Source organism: Sarcophilus harrisii, chromosome 5 (genome assembly GCF_902635505.1).
Source record: "Sarcophilus harrisii chromosome 5, mSarHar1.11, whole genome shotgun sequence".
Taxonomy (NCBI): Eukaryota; Metazoa; Chordata; class Mammalia; order Dasyuromorphia; family Dasyuridae; genus Sarcophilus; species Sarcophilus harrisii.
Window position 1 is genome coordinate 2,024,979 of NC_045430.1, and position 27,810 is coordinate 2,052,788.

Sequence of the window (27,810 nt, forward strand, 5' to 3'; positions counted from 1 at the left end):
GAGTCCATGTGTCTCCTCAAATAGTCGAGGTCCCACAAGGCACCACTCGAGAGCTGAAGATGTTCTCATAGAAATCAATCATCAGTTCTGTGAACAGGTTAAGAGGCACCAGGGCGTCGAGGGATGAGGCTCCTTTGGATGGCCAGATTAAGTTCAGACCAAAGACACAAGCCAGGTTGGAGCCCGTCATTTTATTAAAGATGCTCTCCCGGGATACCTAGGAAAGAGCACAAATGAGAACATAACATGGCACCCCAAAGATTGAGGCTTCTTTCACCCATGAAAACCCCCTCTCCCAAACTCTATTCAAAACCCACTTCTGCTGAGAAGCCCCCCAGTCCTGAGCTGGCTCTTCACTCTTCAAGTAGTCATTAACATTCAACATGTTTGTTTCAGTCTGTCGTCCCTCACCCTACCTTTAGACCATAAGCTCCCTGCAGACAGGCCCAGATTGGACTGAGGCTTTACATATCAGACTTCTTATTCCAAGGGTCCCCCGAGTCCCTACTTGGGACTGAGACAGTTGGGAAAACACTGGTGAAGTTCAAGCCCCCAGGCAGCAGTGCTGAAAAGAGAGCCTTGGCAAAAGGAAAGAGGAAGAAGAGAGGAAAGGAAAAGGAGGAGAACACTTCACTCTGTGAAGGACAGAGAGACAGCAACAGAAGAGAGATAGAAAAATGCCTTGCACATAATAGGTGAAACAGTGGTTCAACTGTGGAAGAGACCTAAGAGACAGACAGACAGAAGGAAGGGCAGAAAATGATGGGGAAGAAAGAAGTAGATGAGGAATGAAAAAGCAAAAGAGAGAGGAAATGGAGGAGGGGATAAAGGGTTCAGAGAACAGAGGAAGGGAGGATGAGAGAGGGCTAGGGGAGGCAGGGAAAAACCTCAGCTTTCCTTCCTGGGAGAAGTTTCTGCCAAGTTCCTATAAGGGGTGGGTGAGGCAGTGATAGAGAATCATTTAGAAGTAGTCTCTGTCTCTCTGCATCTCTCTCCCCTCTCTCTCCTCCTCCCTCCTTTTCTCCCCATATTGTCTCTGCTCCACATCAAATGCTACAGAAGAATGTTCCCAGAACACCTCAGCTTTGCCCCTCTGGTCTTTGCCCCAGCCAGGAATACCCACTTCCCTCTACTCACCACATGCAGGAAGCCCATGAGGTATTTGAGAACGGCATAATTGTGCTCTGGAAGGTCTCTGACAATCTCTTTGCAGCGGGTCACCCGCAGGCTGCTCTCTACATCTGGAGGGCCAAGAGGGCCAGGAAGTCAGTCAATGAGTATTAAGTATTAGGTGGGCCAGGCAGCCATGAAGCCTGGTCAGTTGATGTCACAAGTAGCAGGACTCAAAGCCTATGTTCAACCACTGCCTACATGGGTGCCCACAACATTCTACAGCCTCTCCAGGGCATTAACTCCATTCAAGTTCTCTGGTTCTTACAATAGTCCTTGGAAGTGGCTCAAGAGAAGATCCCCCCACAATGTTAAAAGGAAGCCCAATAATTGGCAAAAGCAGAATCTAAGTCGGTCAGCTAAGGTACCTTTGGGGAAGGATGGATGATGGGCTATGAACACACTTCTAGAAAATATTTTGACAGAAACACAGCATAGACCAGTATCTCACACTACATACCAAGACAAGGTTGAAATGGGTACATGATTTAGAAATACTATAAGCAAATTAGGAAAGCAAGGGATAGCTTAACCTGTCAGAGTTTTAGAGAAGGGAAGAATTTGTGACCAAAGAAGAAATAGAGTATATTATAAAGTACAAAATGGATCATTATGATTATGTTAAATTTAAAAGATTTTGCAAAAATAAAACCAATGCATCCAAAATTAAAAGGGAAGCAGAAAGCTGGGAAATAATGTTTTATAGTCAATATGTTTGACAAAGGCTTCACTTCTAAGATACATGGAGAACTAATATATATATATATATATATATGTATATACACACATTATATATACACATTATATATAATATATATTATAGATAATATATATGGATACAAGTCATTCTTCAATTATAAATGGCCAGAGGACCTGAACAATTTCAAATGAACAGATGAAGAAATTAGTCGTATGAAAAAAATGCTCTAAATCACTATTAATTAAAGAAATGCAAATTAAAACAACTCTGAGGTACCACTACACACCTCTAGATTAGCTAAGATGACAGGAAAAGATAATGATAAATGCTGGAGGGGATATGAGAAAACTAATACATTGTTGGTAGAGTTGTGAACTGATACAACCATTCTGAAGAGTAATATGGAACTATGCCCAAAGAGCTATTAAAATGTGCAGACCTTTTGATCCAGCAGTGCCATTACTGGGTCTGTATCCTGAAGATATCATAAAAGAGGGGAAAGGAACCACATGTGCAAAAATGTTTGTAGCAGCACTTTTTGTGGTGACAAATAATTGGAAAATGAATGGAAGCCCATCAGTTGGGGGATGACTGAATAAGTTTTGGTATATGAATGTAATGGAATATTATTGTTCTATAAGAAATGATGAACAGGCTGATTTCAGAAAAACCTGAACTGATGCTGAGTGAAGGGAGCAGAACCAGGAGAACACTGTACACAGTAACAGAAAAATTATGTGATCAATTATGATAAACGTAGTGCTTCTCAGCAATATAGTGATTCAAGACAATTCCAACAAATTTTGGCTGGAAAATGCCATCCACATTAAGAGAGAGAAGTATGGAAATTGAATGTGGATTGATAAGTACTATGTTCACTTTTTTTTTTTTTTTGCTTTTGCTTTTTTTCTTATGATTTTTCCCTTTTGATTTTTTCTTTCACGTGGAAATGTTTAAACGAATATATATGTACAACCTATATCAGATTGCTTGCTAGTGTGGAGAAGGGGAAGAAAAAAACTGGAACTCAAAATCTTACAAAAATCAAAGTTTGAAAACCATCTTTACATGTAATTGGAAAAATAATATATGATTAAGAAATAATTTAAAAAGAAAAAAGAAAATGCTCCTAAACTCACCAGATACCGAGTTGTGGAGGGGGGTATTATCTCCAGCTCTTTGATAATCTTAGACCTGTCTTAGTTTGCTGGCTCTAAAATCTCTGCTTGATCTCATCTTTTCTCCTGCTCTTTGAATCTCATTGCTGTGGGGGGACCTTGCAGAAGGCCCCCTTGGAGTCAAAAATAGGCTAGGAAAGGTCCTGAGATCCTCCATCCCCCAAACTGCACCCCCCCCCAGCTTTGTATCTGCCTTACTCCTGAGGGCAACAACTGGCTCCCTTTGCTGTTGGGTTCCCCAAAACCCAACAAAGGGCAAGGAAAGAGGAAAGAGGGATATTTAGCTTGAAAGAGACAAACTTGGAAAGGAGGATGACATAAGTTAACTAACTGAAGGCAACAGCTGCAGGGAGGAGTCCCAAAGAGCCCACAGTTTGATCCCTGACATGGACCTGGAGTCCCCGGATCTGAAGCTTGGGCAGGTGTGGAGCAGGGGTCAATCAACCCAGCCCATGAAGGCTTGACACTCATCTAGGGCTGCCCCCAGGTAGTACTCACTGATGATTCCCAGGATCTGTTCATAGGCTTCGAAGGTCAGCAGCGGCTGGGGCAGCTCTCGAAGGAATGTCTTCAGGATGATGGCTGGGACATGGATATCATTGTAATCATCAAAATTCACCGGTTTTCCTACAGGACAAAAGAAGCCAAAATCCCCTTGAGGTGGCTCCTCCCAATATAGCCATCATCCCTCCAAACAGGGTTGTTTGACAAGTAACATCAAGAACCCTCAGTCAATCTTCCCCTAATGGGGGACCTTGACTAAGCCCTTTGGCTGGCCCCCAGCCAAAAGGAGACAACACTGTCCATCTTGGTCTAGTGCCACAATCTCACTCTTAACTTCTCTGTCTTTCCTCTCCAACTGCATCTCAAGAAGGAGCCAGCTCAATCCCACATCATGCTCAGCTTCTGGAGCCCTAACCCCTTGTCCTCTCACCTTCCTTCTGTCTTATCCCCTCAAGTTATTATCACACATACTTCTTTTTTTTTTGCCAAATGTCAAAGAAACTTTGTATTCACTGCCTCCTCTTCTTCTCTCCTTATCTATCTTCAGCTTTCTGCAGTCTGGCTGACACCATCATCACCTAAGGAAGCCTTCTTCCAAGTTAGCACAATCTCATAATTACAAAATATGATGGGTTTTTCCCCTTGATCCTCCTCATCCTCCTGGACCTGCCTTCTGTAAGTGGGACCGAGAACCACCTCTCTTTCAAAATACTCTCTGCCCTGGATTTTCATTAATGTCTTTCTCTTGAATCTCTTTCTTCCTGACCACTTCTCACTAGGCAGACATGGTGATGGGTTGGCCACTTTTAGTAAGGAGACTCATCACCTCATGGAGCACTTCCTATCCTTTTGTAGCTCAGAGGGGTTGGAGCCCAAATTTGTCTCCATGTCACTTCCCCCAGATGGGTTCTAACCTCTGGGACTAAGCACAGATCTAGTCTCTCTTTCACTTAAAATCCCTCTGAGAACTTGAGATGTCTTCTCCCAGCCAGGTTAACCAGGCCCCCTGCTCCTGCCACCACAGGTCCCAGAGCTTGGGATTGTGTCTGCTGGGGAAGATGGAGGACAGATACTCACCTTGGTTGTATAGTCTCTGGATCTCTTTGATAGTCTGAACATTGGCTGATCGACGGAAAAGGCCCTCGGAGCGGAGGCCTGGGGGGAGAAGACTACTGGAGTGAAGGGAATGGTCACACCTTCTTGCCCCACAACCCTGCTGGTGGTTGGCTAAGAAGGATGCTGAGGTTCAGAAGGGATTCTGGAGCAGTTGCTTTATTCTCAAGACTGTGACTAGCATAAGGATGAAGCAGGACCCAGCAGGATCAAGAAAGGGACCTACCCCAACAGGAGGCTAGCAGTGACAAGGTTACCCCCAATGGACTCCGAAGGGCTGCTAAGTATTAGCAGTGCTCAGCATGATTAGTCATTATTATGGACCAATAACCATAACCTAACCATCCTCTGGGGATGCTGAGGCAGGATACCCTGAGAGTCAAGGGACTATGACACCTTTCTCAGCCAGAATGTCACAAAGTCACAAAAAGGGTGAGCTTTTGTGGAGGGTCGTCCTCCTACCAGGATAGACCCTGCTCCTGTAGATCTTGCATAAACCCCCCGGGTGACCCACCCAATTCTCTGGAGGCCTCTCTCAGTCCATGGTCCCAGTGTAGTGGAGAGGGAGCCAGTCAAATAATAATAATAATAAACAGTAAACATTTTAAAGCTGGCAAAGCAATTTACAAATATCACCTATTTTACTCTTTATAACAACCATGGGAGGTAAATGCTGCCATTATTATCTCCATTTTACAGATGAGGGAACTGAAGCAGACAGAGATGAAATGACCCCTTGAGGTAGCTGATAAGAGTCTGAGGCTGTATTTGAATTCAGATCTTCCTGATCCAAGGCCCAGGGCTCTATCCATTGTGCTCCCCAGCTCTCTGAGGAAGACACAGATGCAAATCTATTCTCTCCTGGGCTGGCTGTGTGACCCTGGGCAGACCCCATCGGTACCCTCAAGGACTCTAGCAGCAGAGCAGGGGCGTGACCTGTGAGGGTAGAAGGGGTTTCCTTACTGTACAGAGGGAATTCTAGGGGAGTTCCATCACTCTGGGCAGGCCCATTCAGGGTGCTGAGCAGTGGACCACCCCAGTGCCACAAACATCTCTGAAGAGGGCTTCTCATAGCCTTCCAGGCACAGTGGGAGTAGCTCTGGATGGAGGGGCAAAGCCCAACCCTCTGTGACCTGGGGCCAGCCATACCCCTTCTTTCTCCAGGGTTTCTCAGACTGAGCTGTCTTCCCTGCCGGCCATCCCTCTGCCAGAATCTAGGAGGATAATCCCCTGTGGGGCCACAGCTGATCGACCTCTCTACAGCCCTGTGCTGATGCAGGTACCACCACACCAACCGCTCCACTGTCAGCACCTTTCTCCCTCTCTGTGCACAAAATGAGTTTAACTGTTTAATTGTGGAAGTTAATGGCACAAGGGGCCAGCAAGCCATTTCCAAGGGAAGAAGGGGTCCTCCGGCAGAGACCAGGGGCTAAGAACTGGCCATCCAGGGACAAAAACTCCTGCCACATAGAAGAGGTTCAACATATGTGGCATTTGGAAATCCCTGAGGTCAATAGATCCTAATGTCCATCTGCCCTATGGTCCAGAAGTGAGCACGATTAGTCATTGTTATGGAGTAATAACCACAACCTAATTTTCCTCTGGGGATCCTGAGACCTTAGGGGACCCTAAGAATCAAGGGGACCATGATGCCTTCCTCAGCCAGAATGTCACAAGTCACATAGCAAGTTAGTGGTTCCCTCCAGTGCTCTCCCAAAGCTGGAAGGGCCCCTATCGCCATTGACCCAGACCTTTAGGCAAGAGTTTATTGGAAGAGGGCCCCCTAAATCTCCTTGGGATGGGAGAATTGATCATCTGGGATGAGCCCAAAGCTTTGGGTTCAGTGAGGCTAGGAAAGAATAGGAAAGTCTGGGAGAATGAGAGGAGGCAGGCAAATGCCTAAGGGGGGCTGCTTAATGAGAGATGCCTTTCCTGCTCTGGATCCTGGCAAACCCCAGAGATCATCCTATGTCAGGGGTGATCTGCTCAGAGATTTCTTCAAATCCCTATCTGCAAGGGAAGGGGATGAGGATCACTGTCCAGCTTTCCTCCTGCCACAAGCCGATTCTCCATGTGCTGAAATTTCATCTAGTTCTGTCATCCCCTGTACTAAGCTCTCTCCCAGCTCTGACACCTCCAGGTCAGAGGCACTGACCAGGCCCTTCTCGGACCCTTCTCGGCTCTGACATTCTCTATACTATATTCTAAAGTCCTTCCAGCTCTTTCATTGCTGACCTGCTAGAGCCCAAAATGAAAACGTCTCAGCACTTGTGACCTTTTTCACAACCACATCAAGTGTTTCTGGCACCGAGTCACGCATCAGGATGCAATATATAGTTATGGCTACCAGACGTTATGTGCCAGTCACTCTAATGTGTCTCCTTTGGGGACAATCTAGTCTCTGTGTGGGGACCTGACCGACACAGCTGTGCAGGAGGGCAGGGGCATCCTTTCCAAGAGGCAGTAGTTTCTGGCAGAAGACCCAGGACCCAAGCTCTACTTGAACTTGCCTGATGGGCACTTTCAGAGACTTCCCAAGACCACAAAGCCTGGAGCTGACAAAGTCTGAATTTTAATTTATGGAAGAGAAGAAAAAAGCTTGGACCTGGATCCAGACACAGTGACTGGGTGACTTTGGGGAAACCACTCCCCTTGTGCCTTCAGCTGCCTCCTCTGTAAACAATCCTCCGGATTGGATGGTCTCCAAGGTCCCTTTCGGCTTTAAGTCTATGGTCCTCCAAACCTTCCGTGAGCCTCAGTTTCCTTCTTTGTAGAACTCCCCCACATATCCCTCGGGGTTACTGCTAAGTCTGGAGGCTTTGGGGAGTAGCCACAAATGTTCCATCTCTTTTTCCTGCCATGACCACACTGGGATTCTGGTTCCTCAGTTCCTTTGGAGGCTCGCTGCATTGCCCCAACACTCACCTTTGTCTTTCAGGTAGGTCACAGTCTCCTTCATGACTGGTGGGATGAGCTCACCTTTATTTTTGTCTCTGATGCTGGAAAGGAAAGGAAAAAGGTCAGTTTTTAGGCAGAACTCGGGAAATGAAACAGAAAGAGGTACATCCCTGCCCACCCATCCCTAGACCCTCAAAAGAAATGCATGACAGAGGGAAGAGTCTACAGATGTGAACTGCACCACGGCGTGAGAATGATGCAGTGGATTGGGAGACAGGAAGACAGACCTTCCTGACCGGTATACATTTATGAGACCTGTCATGGTGTGGTGGATTGGGAGACAGGAAGACGGAGGCAAGAGTCACATCCTGACCACTGTGTGCCATGTTCCTCTGGACAAGTTACCCACACTCAGCTAATGGCCACAATCCTAACTTCCCCAATCCGGTCTGAACGTACTAAACCTTTGCAGATTTTCAGGGATTCAGAGGCACCTGTTACTCTCATTAGAACCATCTCCAACAATAACCCCCAAAGGCACAGAACAGGCAGTGCTGAATCCAACATCAAGGACCAAAGATCAAAAGCTCTGAGTTCTAGTCTCAACCTAACACTAACTGGCTACACAACCTCAAACAAACCACTGGACGCTCCATTTTTTCCCTCTATAAGATGCCTGCTCAATCTCCCTTCCAGTGACTTTATGAACATTGAAACCCATGATGAAGATGAAGACTAGGAAGGTGCTATACACGTGGGAAAGGATTAGTGCATTTATCATTATGAGTCTGATGACTCCCTTGTCAATTTTAAAAAGGACTCAGAAGGTTTTCTTCAGCCAAGTAAAGATCAGATGGATTAAGGAGACAATGACTCAATGGGAAGCCCACAGGGCTCTCAGGCTGTGACTCTTGGCTGTGGCATTTCAAATGGAACATGTGTGTTGGGAGGGGATCAACTCATTCTTCCAGATGCATGGGGTTCAACTCAAATAGAATTGGGGGCCCCTGAATCAAAACAAAGGATCTCAGTGGCTACATTTGAAATAATCTTATTGACGTTTTATTCCCCTTTTTTGTTAAATATTCCCCAATTACATCTGTATCTGGTTTGAGCCCCACTCAGGAGTGCTGGGGGGCTGCAAGCGACATGTTTAACACTCTGAGCTGGATGGATGCTCCAAGAAGGCGGAGACCACACATTCAACACAGCATATGCTCCCAAGGATCCGGCCATGGTAGGAATAATAATTCCTAATAACAATAATAATAACAATAGCAATCAGGTATAGAACATTTGAAGATGTGCAAAATGCTTTATGGATAATGACTCATTTGGTCCTTATGGTAACCTTAGGAGGTAACTGAGTCACAGCTCCTTTAAGTAACTTACCCAGGATGACATAGTGAGGTCACATTTGAACTTGTCTTCCTGACCCTAGGCCCAGTACTCTGTACACTATGATACTCCCTAGCTGCCCAGAAACAACAGGAACAATCTGTTAAAATCTTACCCTAAGCAGCCAGAGGAGGCCAGGTTAGTTTTCTTAAAAGGTAACGAGCACCAGCTCTGGAGTCAGGGAGACCTGAGTTCAAATTCAGCCTTTGACACTTGATGCTTATCAGCCAGCCGTACACGGTCTTGGTCAAGTCACTTAACCCCAAATGCTTTACAAAAGAAAAAGATAATAAAATTGTCCTCAAGGCATAAGTGGCCCAGGGATAATGACTGTCTAGGCTCGCGCAGTCAGGAGCTCCTTCCTCCCTCAGAGTTCTGACTTGAACACCAACAGCCAGATGGAGGCGGGCAGGCAGTTCCCAGATGAGCCAAAGCAGCATCTGCTGAAAACCCTAAGTCCATCCGATGTCTGGTGACCACAGAATGGTAACCGCACGAGCCTTGCATTTTGCTCCACTTCTGAGCCAGAACCGTGTTAGAAGCCCCACCTGGCCCCAGCTAGACCCAACAAACAGTCCCTTGCAATTCAGCTCCAGGCCCAGATGGTCCCCGGATGGTCAGAAGAAAGCCTGGAAGCCTCTTGGCTCGGAGTTTAGGGCTCCTGCCAGTGCTGTGCTGCCTCCCAAGGGGAAGAGAGATGGGGGCCACAGGGAAAGGGGCCCGTCTGACCGATTCAGGCCTCCTAGGAGGCAGGGTCAAACAGAAAGCTGCCACCTGTAGGCAAACGAGACAAATCGGCTCATTGCGTTTGCTGCCCCTCACCCGGCCAGTCCTGCTGTGGCTGCTGGGGAGGCCAGCAGCTATGAGGAAAACAAAGGAGAACATGCTTGGAAGACCAGTTCGGATGCCAGGATCCAGAGCTTATGAGCCCCTCTCCAATGCCGTCCAAACTTCTCAGCCCCAGAAAGGGGCCATGGCTGCATAGGAGCCAGAGCCAGAGCTTCCCCCAGAAAGAGCCTCGATTTAGATACATTGTAGCCTGCCCCATCCATGTGCCATAATCCAGTTTAAATCTCATAACATTGTAATTGCAAATCAGAACTCCCATCCAGAACAGGGACAGAAAGTATCGAAAGGCCCGCCTTTATTTCCGAGGGAAGCTCTGAGTTTTCTCTTTCACTGGTGGCCATCTGCCTGCTCTCTTTCCACTCTTTGGATCAGTTTTCAGGAACGGCGTTGGCTAAAACAAGACTCCAGCAATTGACAGGGCTGTCTGGATAAGGAGCTGGGTCCAATTCCCTGCTTGGTCTCTTCATGCCATGGACAGGTCACTTAACACCCCCTGGGCACCAGCATGGCTCACCTGACTGGGGAGGGGGCTCCCTGTAGTTCTGGGTGTGTGAACCCTGGATTTCCACCATGTTCACGACATGAAATGTAATTACAGATATGTAATATCTACTCAAAGCTGTCCAGCTTGGTCACCTTCCAGCTCCGGGGACTTGCTGGAGCTTGGGCTGCTGTTGGCCTGGAAGGTCTGTGCAATCTGGAGTAGCCTCCAAGCCTTAAAGGAAGCACTGAAAGAGAACAGTGGAAGCAGCATGGAAAGGAGTGGTAGGAAAGGCTGAACATGGAGTTCGAACCCAGCTCTGCCTCTCACTGGCCCTGTGCCCTTTCTGGCCCTCAGTTTCCTCAGGGATACAACAAGAAGGTTAGCCTAGATTCCAGCCCCAAACCTGCTCCTCATTGTTCCAATCTCCCCTCATCCATGAAGCTTTCCTGACCCTCTGGCTAATACTAAGAGTCCCCCTCTGACCTTACACTGCCCTTTGTTTCCTCTCTGTGTTCACTGGGAAACTCAGCACTTATTAAGCACTTACTGCATTCCAGCCATTGTGGTTATTGTTTTGTCTTCTCATTAGCATATGAGCTCCAGAAGGAGAGGATGGTCACATCTGGTTCAAACTCTGTCTCCCCTCACTCTCCAACCCTGCCTCTGCACACAGTCAGCACTTAATCAGTAAGTGTTTTCTTCCTGATTTTGTCACACTGCACCCTCAGAGTTCTGTACCCAGATTTACAGGAGATTTCAGTATTTCATCGATTTCATCTATGATTTAAAATTAACTAGCAGCAATTATAAGGCCACTGATTCTCCTAATTATTGTTTCCCTTCCATCTCTTCAACTGCTAACACAACTAGTAACAGAGTGTCATCTTCCATTAGCACCACTGAGGGGATGGCAATTATTGCTCACTCCTCATGCCTGAGGTTTGGGAAGGGGGAAATAAATGGCATGTGGGAAGACCATTAATTAATCCTCTCCTCTGGTATGATAAGATCAGGATGCCCCCAGGTCTTCTAACCAGAAGATGGAGTTGCGAGACAAGCAGAGTTTTATCTCAGACTTGAGGCCATTTGTAACTCTTCAGCTGCAATGACTACCTCATAATGAGTTCCTTAAATAGGAAATGACCGGGAGTTCTGCTGCCTTACCCTAAATGGCCTTCATGGCTCCTGCTGCACCTCTGTCTGAAGACACACTTCATGCTGGTAGCCTTAGGCACAGCAGCTACTATTCCAGGTAACAGGACTAATTGGAAGGGGATTGCTCCCATTTTACAGATGAGGAAAAAGGAGGCTCAGGAGCTAAGCTGTCACAGTAGTTTCCATCCAGTTTTCTATTTATTTCTGTCCCTTAAATCTCAGTTGCTTTGATCTCAGAGGTAGGGAGAGTCATCTAGTTCAAATCCAGCCCATGTTGCAATTTCTTTCCCCAACATTTAAGACAAATGGCCACCCAGCCTCCATTTAAATCACAGAACAGAATAAATCACAGAGATTTATTCAGAAACCAATTATTTCATTTTACAGATGTGGAAACTAGGCACAGAATAGGCAAGGACATAAAGAGATAAACTTATTTGTCTGATGTTATGAAGCAGTAAGGAATAGAGCTGGGATTTCATATTTGGACCAGTTTCTTTGATCCTAAATTCACCAGTACTATATTACAAGCTTCTTAATCACAGGTTTGATTTTACACACACACACACACACACACACACTTATCGATTACTATTATATATTCATATTTTATATATATATATATATATATATATATATATATATATACACATATATAATCAGCAAGTATTACATTGCTATTATAGACATACCTATGGAAATTAAATCTCTTCTCCCAGGACTCTATATACTGTATATGTGTCATGTCACTTTAAGAGACAATAGAATTTTGAACCATATCAATTTAACTACCTCTCCTGGGGATTCAGTGGGGAGTGTTTGAACTTTTACTCTGAAGAACTTGTGAGGAGACAGATTTTTAATTGTTACCTATAAAGAGGTTGAGTTTAGCTGTTACCTGAAAAGAACTCAAGATAACGTCCTTTTGAAGAGTTAAATTTGTGCTAGACAAGATAGAGAGAAAGAACTTATTTCCTGAAAGGATTGAGTTTAGCCTTTATATTGCAAATAAATAAGAATATCCTTAAAAGAATATGACTGCCACCCTCACAGCTGAATGGTGATGCAGTGTTTCCGAATAAAGGAGAAATCAGATTCTGGATCTACTCTCTCTCATAGCTACCACATAAAAAAATTGTGTTATTTACATTTTAAATTAATTGTATTGATGGTGATTTTGATATCTTTAAGCCTAGGAGATGGAGATTTTGATATATAGAGAGGGTACCTACTCTTTATTTTTTTAAGAAAAGAGGTTTTTTCAGTTTATTAAATGAAAAATAACATGGGTTGGGGGCTCAGAGCCAATTGTTTAATACTAGCCATACTGCAAACTTAGTAGTTAATAAGAAAATATTCAAATATATCCCTCGCTTATGAGAATTAACGTGGCAACAATTTAATAACAGCAAAAGGTTTATTATCCCAAGTCGGCCACTTGTGAGGATAGTCAATATATAAAATTCCTATTACAATAATAATGATAGAAACTCATATTTATGGAATATCCTATACTTTACAGAAGGATTTTTCCAATCCAACCCTGTGAAGTAATGAGTGCAAAGGTTGGGATCTCCATTTCACAGATAAAGAAATTGAGGCACACAGATAAGCAGGGACATATGCACAAGGTCACATAGTTAGTGTTAGAGCAAGGATATGATTCCAAATCCAACATCTCCCTGCATGTAAACTCTGCCTGGGACTGTCTTCCTTTTTCCACTTATATGAGCTGTCAGCAGACAACCTAAGATTCATGGATCAGCCCCACGCCTATCCCATTAGCAGTATGGCTCTTTCTGTTGAGCAGTGACTTCATGACATCCAGTATTTTCTAGGATGTGGCACCAGACCTCCAACTCTGAAACAATGTCTGTTGTTCCCTCAATGGTTTGAAGGAGTGTGTGATCTGCCTCATGCACAGCAGGGCTGAAAGGTCCAGGTGAGTGGCCCAAGGCCAGGACTCTGAGCCATTGAAGCTCTGAGACACCTATTATAACTGAGCATCATGAGTTCTCTGTCTCACAATCTACTTCCACTTCTGGAGAGAGGTCATTAGAGGCATTTGCACATGGAGCAAATGGGGATTCAGTGTTCTTAGCTTTCTTTCAATATATTTTTTTTTACTATGGAGGCATGCTGAGGCTCACCTTAGGGAGGGGTTTTGACTCTGGGCTCTTCATATTTAATATTTTTATTTTAAAAGAGATTATACCTTTTTCTCCCAAAAGGGGAATCTGGAACACCAGTACTTTTAATACTTGCTGATTTTGAAAGGCTGCAATTTGTCTCTTAACCCCTTCAGAAAAAGGAATTGAAAAATCTCTAAACCCACTCCTAAAGGATAAAAAACAACAATAATCCAGGACCAGATAGATTTATAAGCAAAATATATCAAACCTTTAAAGAACAATCAATCCTAATACTACACAAATTGAAAAAAGGGAAAAGGAAGGATCTCAAAGATTATATGCCTACACTATATATATTCCATTGCATCTAGGGTCATCTCCAGTCATCCTTAACTATATATGGCCACTAGATCCAGATAACTCCAGAGGGGAAATGAAACAGGTGACCTTGCAGGGCCCTCTCTTACTTAAATTTAATTAACTTGCATAGTACAGCATCACCTCCATGATTTTAGGGTTCTCTTCTAGAGCAAAGGACAAATCACAACGGACAAATCACAACATTATTATATGCCAAGACCAAAAAATTTATAGCAGGAATGCAGGGCTGCTTCAGTATTATGAAAACTATTAACAGAACTGATCATGTTAATAATAAAAGCATCAAAAGTCATATATCATAGCAACAGATAACAGGAAAAGTTTTTGACAAATTTTAACCTCCATTACTTTTTAAAAATCCCCCAACACAACGAAACATTAGAAAGGATAGGAATAAAAATGAACTTTTCCTTAAGATAATAAGTATTATCTATCTAAAATTAGGAACCAACATTATCTGTAATTTAGATGAACTAGAGGTCTTTCCAGTAAGATCAGGAATAAAATAAAGGTGCCCATTATCACCATTACCATTCAATATGGTTCCAGCAAGAAGACAAGAAAAAAATGTGCAGGAATAAGGAGTAGGCTATGAGGAAACATCATTTTTGGAGATGATATGATGTTTTAGCTAGAGAACCTTAAAGAATAAGCTAAAAAAAACTAAGAGGGCAATCAACAACTTCAGCAAAATTATGGAAAAAAAACAACAAACTATAATACAAATTCAGTACAAAATACTTTCTTTGGAATTGATAGTCCTTTATAACCCATCTCCTTCCCATCTTTCAGTCTTCTCCCACCCTACTCCCCACCTTGTGACTCCAACCTCCAACAAAATTCTATCTTTGGCCATTCCCCATGCCTGAAATGCTCTTCTTCTTCATCTTACCTCCCCGAGTCCCTGATGTCCTTTAAGACCCAACTAAAATCCACTCTTTACAAGAAGCCTTTTCCAACCACCTTAATTCTAGAGCCATTCCTCTGTTTATCTTCTATAACTTGTTTATAGAAAATTGTTTGCATGTTGTCTTTCCCTTCAGAATGCGAACTCTTTTTTGCCTTTCTTCATATCTCCAGCTCTTAACACTATTCCTGACACATAGAAGGTGCTTTGGTTATTGACTAATGGGCTGGAAGTTCTCAAAGGCCAGACAATATGAACTGGATTCAGCAGGCAATATGGAGCAATTGAAGGTATTTGAGTGGAACAACGTTACCAGGACTCTGCCTAATAAAAATTGACCTTACACAAATTGACAGAGAATGAGGGACAGAGACTCTAAATCCCATCCATCCCTGACTAGGATGATGTTGATGATGGAGAAGAATGAGACCCCTCGGGACAATAAAAATGCATGCTGGAAACTGGAAATGACCGAGTTTGGGTTCCAGAAGAGAGGGAAGAAAGAAGCTTGTTCCCCCAACAGCCAAGGTGGGTGTGCAGCCAGACTCTCTTCCTTTTTATCAGGAGGTTACACCCTCTGGGGAGGAGAGCACAGTGAAAAAAGCAGGGGTTTTCCAAAGCCATCCCAATAGACTTTGGACAGAAAATGCCATCTGCATCCAGAAAAAAGAATTAAGGAGACTGAATACTCTATTCACTTCTTTTCTCTGTTTTTTTTTTTTTTTTTTTTAATCTCTCCCATGGTTTTTCCCTTTTGCTCTGATTGATCTCCCAATGTGATTCATAAAACAATGTGTATTTAAATTTTTTTTTAAATGTACTAGGGAAAAAAAGAAAGGCATCTTGAGCACCAGGGATGGGGTGTCCCCTACTTCCCTGAGCACTCTGGGGCACACTGGGATAGCCCTCCTGATCAGGAAGGCATCCTTTCAGTCCTACGTGCTTTCCAATATGCTACCCTTATCCATGTAAGCACAGGCACTTGCATGCACAAACAGCACACCCAATACCACTGATTTTGATTATCCAACTAAATAACATTTATTAAGCTCCTACCATGTGCTAGCAGCCTTGTGTCCAGTAGATTATACTATTCTTCCAACATTTATGAAGCATCTACTGTGAGCAGAGCTCTGTGCTGAGAGGCTTAAAAGAGGTCTGTTTCTGCCAAGTCACTCCCTGGCTAGAGAGTGGGATTATCAGCAGATTCATTTTGTAAGGAAGGATACTGAGACCCACTGAGGCAGTGGCACTGGCCAAAGTTAATTACAGGATTTTGAGCTTGGAGGGGCCTTCATGTGAGCCAATTCCTTCATTTTACAAGAGAGGGAACTAAGCTTTGCTCACAGAATGGTAGCTTGGGCTGACAGCAGGAATCGGAACTCCTGCCCTCAGGGAGCTTCTGGTCTAATAAAGAAAGAAGGTGGCAGGCATGCAGGAAGCTGAATGATCTGGTGATAGAAAGAGGCCCATCCTCAGGAGAAGGAAATCAGGGAAGACTTCCTGGAAAGGCCCATTCCTGATGACCTCCGATACGCAGACATTCAGAAATTTAAGAAAAACAAGAGAAACGAGCAACTCTTTGGCTTACTATTTCAGGCTGACACCAAACTGTTGGGTGGGCAGCGGAGGGCGAGGGGGAGGCGTCTTCACTGAGGGCGGCGGGCGGCCTAGCCTCATGTTCTGCAGCTTTTCGTCGTGTCTGGGGATAGAACAAAGATCCTGTCATCAATAGCACCCACAGAGACCCCAGAACTCCCCCCTCCATCCGAAGTGTCAGAAGTTCCCAGAGCTCCCCCAAGCTCTGAAGTCAAGACTCACAGAACAGGAGGGAGTGATGGATGCCAAGAGCTGGATGCCAAGAGCTGGACGTGCCATCTCCCATCTCCAGGCTTGGAATGCCCTCTCCCTCCCCCCAGAAAAGGCCTCCCAGAACCCTTAGCTTCCTTCAAGGCACCTCCCACAAGAGCTTTCCCTGATTCCCTGAGTTGTTAAAGCTCCTCAAAGATCTTTATCATTGTCATCAATGTCCCCACCATCACCATGACCACCATCATCACCATCAACACTACTAACATCAATGTCCCCATCAGCATTATCATCAATGTTCCTATCATCACCACCACCATCATCATCAACGTTCCACCATCACAATCACAACCATCATCGTCAGTGTCCCCCTCATGATCACCATCATTATCAATGTCCCCATCATCATTTCTCCAACTCACCGAATAACCTCTGGAGGAATCGTTAGTTGGTCATACTTGAGATGCTGCCTTAGCTCACTTAAGTAGTTGCAATATGTCACCTTTTTTCCAAACTTGTGGCTATAAAAAGGAAAGGATCAGGGTTAAGAAGAGGTATCTGTGGTGGGGTGAGGATGACTGAGGGAGGCCAGGTCAGCTCAAGTCCTGCCAAAATCAGGAAAAAAACCACTATCACTATCATCATCCCATTTTATAGAGGAAGAAACTGAGGTTTGCAGAGGGGAATGGACTTGTCTAAATTCACACAGCTGAGATTTCCTAGCTCTCTGGGGCCATTGTGGTTACTGAGTCACAGAAAGGGCACCAACGTGGGCAGAGGCAGGAAGGGCTGCCTTCCCATAGTCAAACTCCCTGACAACTTCATGTCAAAATCAAATCAACAAACTCTTTGAAAATCACTTCACACCTGAGAGGAGGCCACTTGGGAGTCAGGAGCATTGTAGGAAGCCAGAGTAAGACCAGGGTGATGAAGGACTGATACTTGACACCCTCAGAGCAGATGGCTCACTTCAGCGAGGGCTGACTGCACCTGTATCCTGTTAGAAACCAGTCTATCAACTAGCATTTATTAAGCACTAACTACATACCAGGCACCATGTACTAAGGACACAAAGAAAGGTAAAATTGCCCTCAAAAAAGTCACAATCAAAGGGGAAGACCATGTAGAAACAGGTACAATTTCCACAGAGATGGGAGAGGATTTGAAAGAAGGAAAGTACTAGCATCTGGGAGAGACTATGAAGGAAGAGGAAGACTTTCACCCTCCCCTTAAGGAGTCCACATTCTGGCAGTCAGCCCCATCAAGGACAAAATAGGCAGCCTTCAGCAAAGGACCACCTTTGTGCCTCAGTTTTCTCCTCTGGAAGATGGGGGTGAAAATACTTGCATTAAGAACTGGAGACTGAGCTGGGTGGAGCTGAGAATCTCCCTTTAACCTCTCTGCTGAGGGACAGGTGCGAAGTTCTACCCTGGAATAACTGGCGGCCCCATGTGGAGGTGGAGTTGTCGGCTAACAAGGCGGGGAAGCCAGGATGATCTGGAGGCTACCGACCCAGGAAGCAGGTGAATAATGTCTCCTCAAGAGGAATGTGTCAGGTCAGAAGATGGACCTTACAACAGAGAAGAGAAAACGGACTGAACAAGCCAAGTCAGGAAGGATTTCCCAGGAGAAGCCAGGACAAGCGACTCACGCCTGATAGCAGGCTGGAGATCAAGATCTCTCCTGTCCGCCGCCCTCTCCCATATACACGGAAAACCAAAAGCGTCCTGCTGCCCCTTCGGGAAACACTACAACTTTCCAGCTCTCTCGGGGATTGCAGGGATAAATTTACTCCCGGATGACTTTGAGCAAGGTGAACCTCAGGGGATGACAGACAGCTGGCCACTTTGGTCTCTGCAGGCCTGGGTCTGTGACCTACCTTGGGCCTCAGTTTCCCCCTCTAGCTGGCCTTTGGTCTAGCTCTTGGACTCTCACACCAGATGTGAACCAGAGGAGGCAACTGGTGGCACGCAAACTCCCAAAGGATAGAGACTGTTTTCTCCTTGCACACAGCAAAAGGTTAATAAATGCTTGGTGAAGAGAGCGAACTTTTCTTCCCTTCCATGCCCATGCCCATCCATTAACTAGCTTTCAGCAGGAGCAGCCAACTGGTGGGTGCTGCCTCCCTCTAGTGGAGGAAATGGAGTCCAGTGTCTCAGCTGTGACCGGAGCCCTTTGCAGGAAGCACTGGGGAGGGGCCCTTTGCAGGGCTTTCCATTCCAGTCCCCCCAAACAGCACCGTGGGGAGATGACCCCACCAACCGGGGAGCCCACGTGCAGGGCTGGAGGGGCCCTCAGGTCACCGAGGAGAGGGGCAACGACTTGGAGCAGGGCCCTCTGAACCCAGAAGTTCTTCCTGCCTCACAGATCTGAGCTCAGACCCTCGGAGACCCTTTGCCAGACCTGATCTAGAGTCTCTGCTCTGGCTTCCAGCCAAAGTCGGGTCGCTCCTCACCTCCCCATAGTCCCTTTCACTTTGGGAGCCTCACTTTTTTTTTTTTTTTTTTGCCATTTTCTCTCCTGGCTTGGGGGGGGGGGGGGTGGGGAAGGAAAGAGACCAGCCCCTCCTCCATCGTACAGCCCTTTGTCAATGAGTTTTCCTTCAAGGAGCTACCCGAGGAGAGGCAAAATGCAGAGCTACAAACGATAGAAGAGAGGAAGCGGAAAGGACCAGGGAGAGCACTGCGGGACACATGCCTCTTCAACTATCAATCCCCTGAACTTGAGTGATTTCCTACCCATTGACAAGACAGGTACATTCATGGCTCCGATACCAAACCGGGCCCCATATTGTTCTTAGTGACACGCTGCCCCCTCCCCACCCACCTGTACCAGCCCCTCCTCTTCTGAAAATCACACCTCCTTCAGCAACCTTTGCCTTAACTTTTAAATATTCTCAAGTCATTCCATGTGTCGGTAGCAGAACAATTAGGATCCTGGGATCGAGAGCTCGCCAGGCCTGTTTCTATAATGTGTGACTGTGAGTGCGAGGGAGACAGAGACAGAGACAAAGAGAGACAGAGAGACAGAGACAGAAAGAGAGAGACAGAGAGAGAGAGAGAGAGACAGACAGAGAGAGAGAGAGAGAGGGAGAGACTCTCCTTGATAACATCTCCTTGAGAGTCGGCATTATTTCCTTTTTTTCCCCATCACTTTATCCCTGGTGTGTGGCATATATCTGAAACCCAAGAGATGCTTAATAAGTGCTTATTGAAGCATGAATGATAGATTACAGAAAGAGTGAAGAAGCACAACATATTAAGAAGATGGAGTCCAGAGACTGAAAGGGGAAAGGCCAATGGGAACCCCAAAAGGGAAAGGGACTTGCTCAGCATCATCAAGTAAAGAATAGGAATAGTCAGCACTTGAACTTAGGTCTCCTGGATTTTAACCCAAGGGTGTTTTCTTTAGGTGGCGGCTTCCCCCAGCTGCAGAGTCTAAAAATCAGAATAAACCAAATTAAGCAGAAAGTAGCTCTCCCTTGTGATTCATGTGCAGCTGCCTCCAGCCCTGGCCACTATGGAGCAAGGCCGGACTTATCCGGCAAAGGTGGACAGTAATGTCCAATCACTCTGCTACAAGCCTGGTGCCATTAGGTTGTGTTGGGGGTCCCATTGGGGGCAGGACAAATGCGAGGATATGAGATACAAGGATACAAGGGAGGCTTTGGGGAGACTTTTTCTTGGGGCAACAGCATTGCTTGGGTCTCAACAGAAACAGCCCAACCAGCAGCCCCAGGGATAGAGACACACCTAATAAGGGGCTTGAAAATGCCCCACAGGATCTTGATGAAGTTGGTAGGATGCACAACATAAAGGGCTTTCAAGTTCTTCTTGTACCTGTTGGAGGAAGCACAAAGGGACGTGAGTACTCCAATGGGGGCTCTTCTATGAAAGCACCTACAGGAAAAGGAAAGAGTCTGTCCCAGGCCATCGCAAGGGCCCATAAGGGCAAGTCCAGACTCCTGGCTCTGGACTCCTGGTGCAACAAGGCTACGGCTGGTGAGTCACCGCCCTGCCCGCCCACATGGTAGGCAGCATAAAAAGAACCCTGGACACCCCCACGTCATCCTGTGGCTCTGGACAAGATTCTTCAGTTAAGAGTAACCCCCCCCCCCCGCAAGTTGGATCTGCCACAGTACCCTCCCCTGGCCAAGACTGGCCCCCATGCGTACTTCCGGCCAAATTCTTTGTAGGCGCTTTGGAGCCAGCTGAAAGACGGCTTGTTGCGGCTCGTCAGCCCATAGTGGAAGTAGACGATGGTGTAGTCGTTCTCGACATACTGGTCAAGGGTGTACTTCAGGTATCTGGCCAGGGGACGAGGAGAGACTGTATGGCGGAATCAGCTCACCATGTTCCCCCCCTACACACCCCAACTGCAAAGATGTCCCTCCCACAGGCGTCCAAAAGCTATCAGAAAACTCAGCAGGGGAGGATCTTGTAGGAGACAACTCAGTTCCACTTAGGACCCAAAAAGCAGTTGGAGGGGAAGCCCGGATGGGCAGGAGAGATCCAAGGGCACCGAGCAGAGATCGAAATGCATAGGAGAGTGCTGGCTGCTACGGCTCCCTTGGCTGCAAGACCCATGAAGGCAAAGCTAGCGGCTTGTGGGAGACTTATTTCTACCAGGTTCCAGCACAGATCTTGGTATCCAGCAGGCACTTCATAAATGCTCGCTAAATCCTGTGTTACTCAGCAATGGGAGGATCTAGGATAGTGACCTCTCTCAAAGAAGGCAGGAGACACAAGAGAAGCAGGGCGGGCAGATTTACCCCAGAAGGCGGCTGTGGTTGAGCTCATGAGAGGGGGGCATTCGGCAGCAGCTGAAGGTGATGACTCGTCTTCCTGAGTTATCATCCCCTGCAGAGCCAAAAGATCTGTGGGTCAGAGTGGCGCTGGGAAGCCTGAGCGGCGCTGGGAAGCCTGAGCTTGTCCCTGAGGGAGCCTCCTTACCCTGCTCACCGGGGCACCAGGGAGGATCTCAGGGACACGGCTTCTGGCTTGTGCACACCCCAGACCAGGGCAGGGGATCCAAGTGGGGATGTGACCTGGGTGACACTGGCAAAGCTGGCCCCTCTCGGGCCTTGGTCTCCAACTCTGCTAAGCCTGCTCTTTCAGGACTGGGTAGGTATCTGTCCTCTCCTTCCAGCCCCAAGGCCCGGGCACTGAGGAGAGGAAGAGGAGCACACAACTACGGAAGCTCAGTTTCTTTATCTGAAATGGGGGGACAATGAGAGCTGCCCTAATTATCCTGGACATGGGATGCAAGATAAACGACATTAGAATCCAAGTGCTTTAGCAACAGGACAGAGAGACCTTGGCACGAGGGCTTCCAAGGCGAGCACCAAAATGTCAAGGATGAGAACTTAACCAGTGCCAGCCACTGGCCCGGGCTCTGGAAGGGAAGCACAGAGGATGAAGCTCTGTGTTCTCAGAAAGGGAACAAGTGACTGGGGAGACAGCAGGGGCTTTACAGGGAGCTATGAACATACACATACGTGTGGGGGTATATGTAGAAACACATCCATGTGTATGCACAGGCATCTAAAGACATGAAGGCAGAGAATAAAACCTTATTCAAGTGCGTTTGAAGGAAGAAAAAGAGGGAAGAAAGAAGGAAGAAAGGGAAGGAAGGAGAAAGGAGGGAGGGAGGGAGGAAGAAGAGAAAGAAAAGAAGAGGAGGAAGAAGAACAAGAGGAACAAGAAGAGAGGCAAGGCAGGAACAGAGCTGGCTGGCTCTGAGATCCTCCCAGCCTGCCTTATCTGGCCTTGGAGATTTCCCATGGGGCCCCAAGCTCCCACTTGGTGACCCTGCCCGACACTGAAGGTGGGGACTCTGTTGCACCCCAGGGCTCTGCCTAGAAAGAAGAACACGCTGCTTGTGGACTGGCCAAACTCCTGCTTCTCTACAGTGGCGAGAGTCCAGCTTTTCTCTGATTTAATGATTCTGGGAGGCCCCTCCAGCCCACCTACCATCAGTGGGCTCCGAAGACGGCACTGGCCGTCCCTCGGTGCCCCAGGGCAGCACGTTGCCCAACTTCCCAGTGATGGGCTCTGGGTAGCACTGAAGCCGAGGCCGAGGAGGACACCTCTCCTGGACAGCATCTCACCTCAACCCAGAAAATGCAGTTTGGGATAAAGGGGCATCCTGGAGCCGCTCCCCTGTACCCCAGCAGTCACCATCCATCCCCATCCCCCGGGTCAATGATGATGGAGGTGTCCCTTGTGCACGGCAACCGGCACTGGCACCAAAAGGTGGCTGGAGCAGATTCAGCCCTCTCACATTTCATCTGAGACCTGGGGGAGCCAGGCTGGGCAGGACCTGAGCGAGCAGCCACAGCAGGTGAGGAGGCTGGGGAGGGGAGCAGAGGGGGAATACAACCGGGTGCTCAGTGGGCCAGAGAAGTGGGATAGGGTCTTGCCCCGATGTGCCCTCTGGAGGCAGCAGGCCCTGAAGAACACTTGGGGTCCAGGGCAGCTAGTTAGGAGACTCTCCACTGCACTGAGTCTCAGCCACAGTTTCTTCCTCTGGGTGATGGGTCTGACTCACACTCAGTACTGTTGTTAAAGGACCACAGGAGGGAATTTTTAAACACCCAGAATTGGTGGGGCTGGGGGAGGGTGGACTGGGTAAGGTTTGGGGGGAGCTGATGGGGCTGGATAAATTGCCTTTTTCTCCTCTACTTCAGATGGTCAGGGGCTGGAGAGGGTGCATTTGCAGAGGAATAGGATATATAAAAGAAGAGACAAAGCAGTGGGGACCCTGGCTCCCCATGGAAGTTGGGGGGCCCTCAATCCCCACGGGATCATGTAACTGTCAGGGTGGGCCTTCCCTTCTTCTAGGACCCGGATGGAGAACTCTTCTTCCTGCCAGACTTATAATGACTGTCTGGACTCCCGACCCAATTCATTTCCCAGCCATTCCCTCAGTGGAGAGAGGAGGGGAGGGAGGCTCTTAAGGTAGGTCTTGGGTACCATGAGGTCCCTCCCTCAGAAACTTCCCGACATGACAGAGCCAGCCAAGATCCACCAAGCCCCTGGGGTCTAGAGGTAAACATTCAGGGAAGGGGATTTTAGTATGAGGCTGCTTCTGGCCTCTGCACCTGGGGAGCTCTTCTCATGGAAACTCCCTCCCCAGGGACCCACCAGCCCCTGCTGAAATTTGCCTAGGGTTCTGAGGTCCTCCTGGGGTCAGGGCACCAGCCCCCCAGCCTCACTGCAACCCCACATACCTGCTAACTGGAGGATCCCATGCCGGGCCACATCATAGTAGGGATGGTCCCTGCCCAGGGCAGAGTCTTCACAGGCTGGGGGAGGCAAAAGCGACATCCTTGGTGCTCCTAAAACGGAGGCTTCCTCGTCTTTCCGTAATTCTGCAGCAAGAAATAAGCCTTGAAGGGTGGCAAGCTTCTGGAAGCAGAGGTCCTGGCAAAAAGGACCATAAGCTCCACCATCCACACTCATAGACAGGAGGCAGAGACCCCATTCCAGATCTCAGGACTACTGCAGGATGGCTCCTACTCTGGAGACCTAGGGAAGGGAGGCACTGAGATAATCCCCATCCTGGGCATCTCTCCAGGGTCCCCTGCACATGGATGCTTGCAGAGCATTCTGCACCATGGCCTCTTAAGGGGTCCTGCCAGAGAAGGGGTTGAACCTCGGTCCTCAGGTTCCAAATTCAAGCTCTTTCCACTGTCTCTTTCTTGGGGCCCACCTGAAGAAGGATGGGTAAGTCAGGTAACAGGGAAGGCTAATCCAGCATGCATATTGTGATGCAACATGAAAACAAAAAAGCAACCGAAAAACTCTCTGGTTGGCCCGTCCCGACCACGTGTCCCTTTCCCAGATGAAACAAGTGGGGTTTTCAGGCTCTGCCAGTCGTGGGAAGCCACTGATGTGTGTCTAAGAGGCTTTTGCCCATCCCTATGTCTGTGTCCAGGGGCAGGAGCATCCATGACTAGAGAAGAGCTCCCTGGCCGGGAAACTCCCTGAGGCCCAAGGGCTGCATTTTATCCAGACTGCATGTCTCTCAGTAATCAGGGCTCAGCCAGGAACACAGCATACAGCGGGTGCCTCCTAAATGCTGGCTTAATTTGCTGAGTTCCATTGAATAGGCTCCTTCTGCAATCTCATGGGAGGATGAAGACCTGGGTTTGAGTTTCTGCTCTGAGCTAGACCTTCCCTTCTCTGACTCTCAGTTTCCCTTATCTCTAAAATGGGCAGAGAAGTCAAAGCTATCCCCTGGGAAAGAATGAGAGCTCCTTCCTATAAGTCATCCCATGGTTCCCATGAGGCACTCGGGGGATAGGAAACAGCAGAATGATACAGGCTCTGGTGCTTATACCTGTCTGGGACGGTGGCCCTAGAACCTTCCAGGACACTGAGTGAAATAGAATCAGGGGCATTTACCAATCTCTGCTAATGCTTCCAAGTCAGTCCCCGACATGTTTTCAGCAGGAACCAATCCAACTTGGAGGCTGGAAGTGGAGTACAGGGGTCCTTCCTGGTCATCTGATCGCCTCTCATCGGGCAGCTCTAGAAAGGATGCACATGGCCGATGAGGATCTAACAAAACCGTGGGATCCCGGCTCTAGAGCTAGAAGGAAGGCTCCTGGAGGTGGGGGGGGGTCCCCTTAGTGCAATCCCCTCCTTTTACAGGGGAGGACCCTGAGACCAGAAGTAACTTGCTGGAAGTCCCAGCTCTAATTCACATCCACTGACTTCATCAAATTTCAATGTCCTCAGAACTTTGGCTGAAACTCTTAAAAGCTGAATATGGCATCAAAGTGCTCTCAACAGAAGCCTGATTAACACCTCCCGGGCTGGGATTGCTGCTGGACTTCCTTATCCAGCTGAAATGGGTTCTGCCACCCAATTAGAATTGTTAGACCACCTGAAAGACATGACCAATTAAAAAAGAACCTCGATAGAGTTAGAGAATTTTAAAAAGAAAACAGCTGGGATCTTTTAGAATCGGAGGACAGAGCAGAACAAGAAATGATTCCCTTGGGGAACCAGTCTAGCACCTGTCATTCTGCAGGCCTGAGAAGCTCAGGATGCCCAAGGCTGGGACCACTTAGCTTTTGAAAGTACACTTGCATGTACAGAAGAGAATAGTGGGAAGACTGGGAGGGAACACAGACCAAGTGACAAGGCCATTATATCACCTACTTAAAAGGAAGAAAATAGTCACAGTTTCACCTACAATTCAAATCCCCTTTTCTGCTTTGTTTTGTATGTTGAAGTCTCATTACATATAAGTCCAGAATTTTAAAAGTAAAAACAATTTTTCAAAAGATCCATTTCTAACTATTTGATCCAATTGGATCAAAAGATCCAAATTCCAGTATTTATTCTTGCCCCCATTCTAGCCTCTCCATTGTCCTAACAATTTGAACACCACTACCCATACCCAACACACTTCTCGATCTTAACTTAACCTTAACCTTAACCAAAAATAACCTAGGGCTTATTTTTGTGCGATCACTGTCTGGACTGTCAGTGCGCTCAATTCTATGATCAGGGTGAGCGTCAAACTCAAAATATGCCCTAATTGGAGCCTTCCGAGCAATTGCTTGGTTCATTATGGATCAATTTCTAGATTCTCTCTTCCCTCCTCAGTGAGCACTAAAACATGCATGATGGTGATGGGAGGAACAGGTGGGGAACAAGAGCGGATAGGACCCTTCCCATTTTTATTCAGTAATCGGGGTTAAAAGTGAGATGCTCCTACTTACTGAAAGATAGTAAAGACAGAAGGAGAGAAGGGATTCAGTGGGACTTTGTAAACGTTAAAGCTGTATAAAAATGCTTATTACAATGATGATGATGATGACTGTTGCCCGCGGGCCAGGACTGGCAGCCGGGACTCCCGATTTCCTGGGCCTGGGGTGCTTTTAGCCCAATTTATCCAAAGTTCATTACTTCTTGATCTAATATTTTTCGAAAGAGCCTAGAATCCAGTGTCAATGGGATCCCACTTATGTTGGATACATTTCATTCTTGGCTTCCTCTGCCAGGCTGACATGGGGGGGTGGGGTGGGAGGGGTGGAGGTACCCCAGGAATCTCGGCCACACAAGCTCAGAGCAAGGCTGAGAGGGTGCTGGACTAAAGCCCAACAGAGCAACAATCTTTTAAAAGCCGGAGGTGGGGGGAGCCATTTTACCATCCAAACGGTTAAGACACTCCCTCCCCTGGCCCAAGTGCCTTATTCTAGCATCTGTGGGTGGAGATTGCTAGGAATTCAGGAAGCCTGGGGCCCCAGAGCCACCTGCTCCTTGTGTCACTAGCCAGGGGCCAAAAGTCAGTGAGCCTTCACCGAACCTCCATTTCCCGATCTGTGGAGGGGGCCTCCTAAAACCCGAAGGGCTAAATTATAGGCTCCGAGGAGATCCTGAAGGGGGACTGCTCTTATTAGGCACCACCGGGGAGCCCGGCCCTCTGCAGGGCGCAAAGACGCAGGGACAAAAACGAAACTATGTCAGACTTGGGAAAGCTCTCGGCTGAGTGAGGCTGTTCCTCTCTCCTAGTCTCGGTTTTCCCCCTCTGTGAAATGAATGGGACCATGTCTGCCGGCCCGGCAGCTCTCTCCAGTCTCCTCGGACTCCCAGCCTCCCCAGGCTTTGGAAAATGAGGTCGCGGTCCCTTGCAGCTCGGTCTTGGAGTCCAGGAACCCTGGAGGAGACCGGGAACGGGCCGGGGTCTCCCGTGGGAGGAGGGGAAGGGAAGAATAGCGGCGGGGACTAATGACCCAGCCAGGTGACCACAGAAGAACGGCCCCTCCCTCTCGGGAATAACCTTCCAGCCCTTGCACCCGCTTCTGCTGAAGCAACAAGTGCTCCTGAGCCCACGTCCTCCTTTCCCTAGCCCGGCCCGGCCCGGCCCGGCCCAGCTGGCTCACCTGGTCCTCCAGAGGGTGGCCCCTGGCCAGCCCCGCGAGTCCCAGAGACCTGACCTGAGGAGTGCGGCGAGTCCGGGAGAACGTGCGGGCTCGCCTACCTGGCGGCGCAGGTGAGCGACGCCCCTCCCCCTCCTTCCCTAAAGCCTCGGGGCGCGAGTTGGTCAGCGGATGGGGGAGGAGCGGAGCCCGGAATCCATTTCCTAGGCCGGGAGTGGGGGCGGGGTTGGAGATT

General features: G+C 47.6%; 1 protein-coding gene across 1 annotated transcript; it reads right to left on the bottom strand.

Moving 5' to 3' along the window:
* Window positions 1–16: 16 nt before the first annotated feature.
* On the bottom strand, window positions 17–27,643 carry ARHGAP8 (Rho GTPase activating protein 8). The gene is made up of 13 exons (XM_031940834.1): window positions 27,579–27,643; window positions 25,087–25,212; window positions 23,910–24,050; window positions 21,450–21,537; window positions 20,853–20,984; window positions 20,431–20,517; window positions 17,101–17,199; window positions 16,461–16,571; window positions 7,591–7,664; window positions 4,630–4,707; window positions 3,547–3,675; window positions 1,138–1,241; window positions 17–217 (listed from the first exon to the last, which is right to left on the bottom strand). The coding sequence occupies exons 2-13, from the start codon at window positions 25,121–25,123 to the stop codon at window positions 17–19; spliced, it is 1,281 nt and encodes a 426-aa protein (XP_031796694.1). The 5' UTR covers window positions 25,124–25,212; window positions 27,579–27,643.
* Window positions 27,644–27,810: the final 167 nt, after the last annotated feature.

Bases quoted from the DNA above. Each gene is read 5' to 3' on its own strand.
- ARHGAP8 (XM_031940834.1), bottom strand. From the start codon at position 25,123: ATGTCGGGGACTGACTTGGAAGCATTAGCAGAGATTG. The intron at 17,200-20,430 runs GTGTGTCTCTAT...TCCTTTTTATAG, and splicing joins ATTTTCAAGCCCCTTATTAG to CCACAAGTTTGGAAAAAAGG. The intron at 1,242-3,546 runs GTGAGTACTACC...TTGGCCCTCCAG, and splicing joins ACAGATCCTGGGAATCATCA to ATGTAGAGAGCAGCCTGCGG.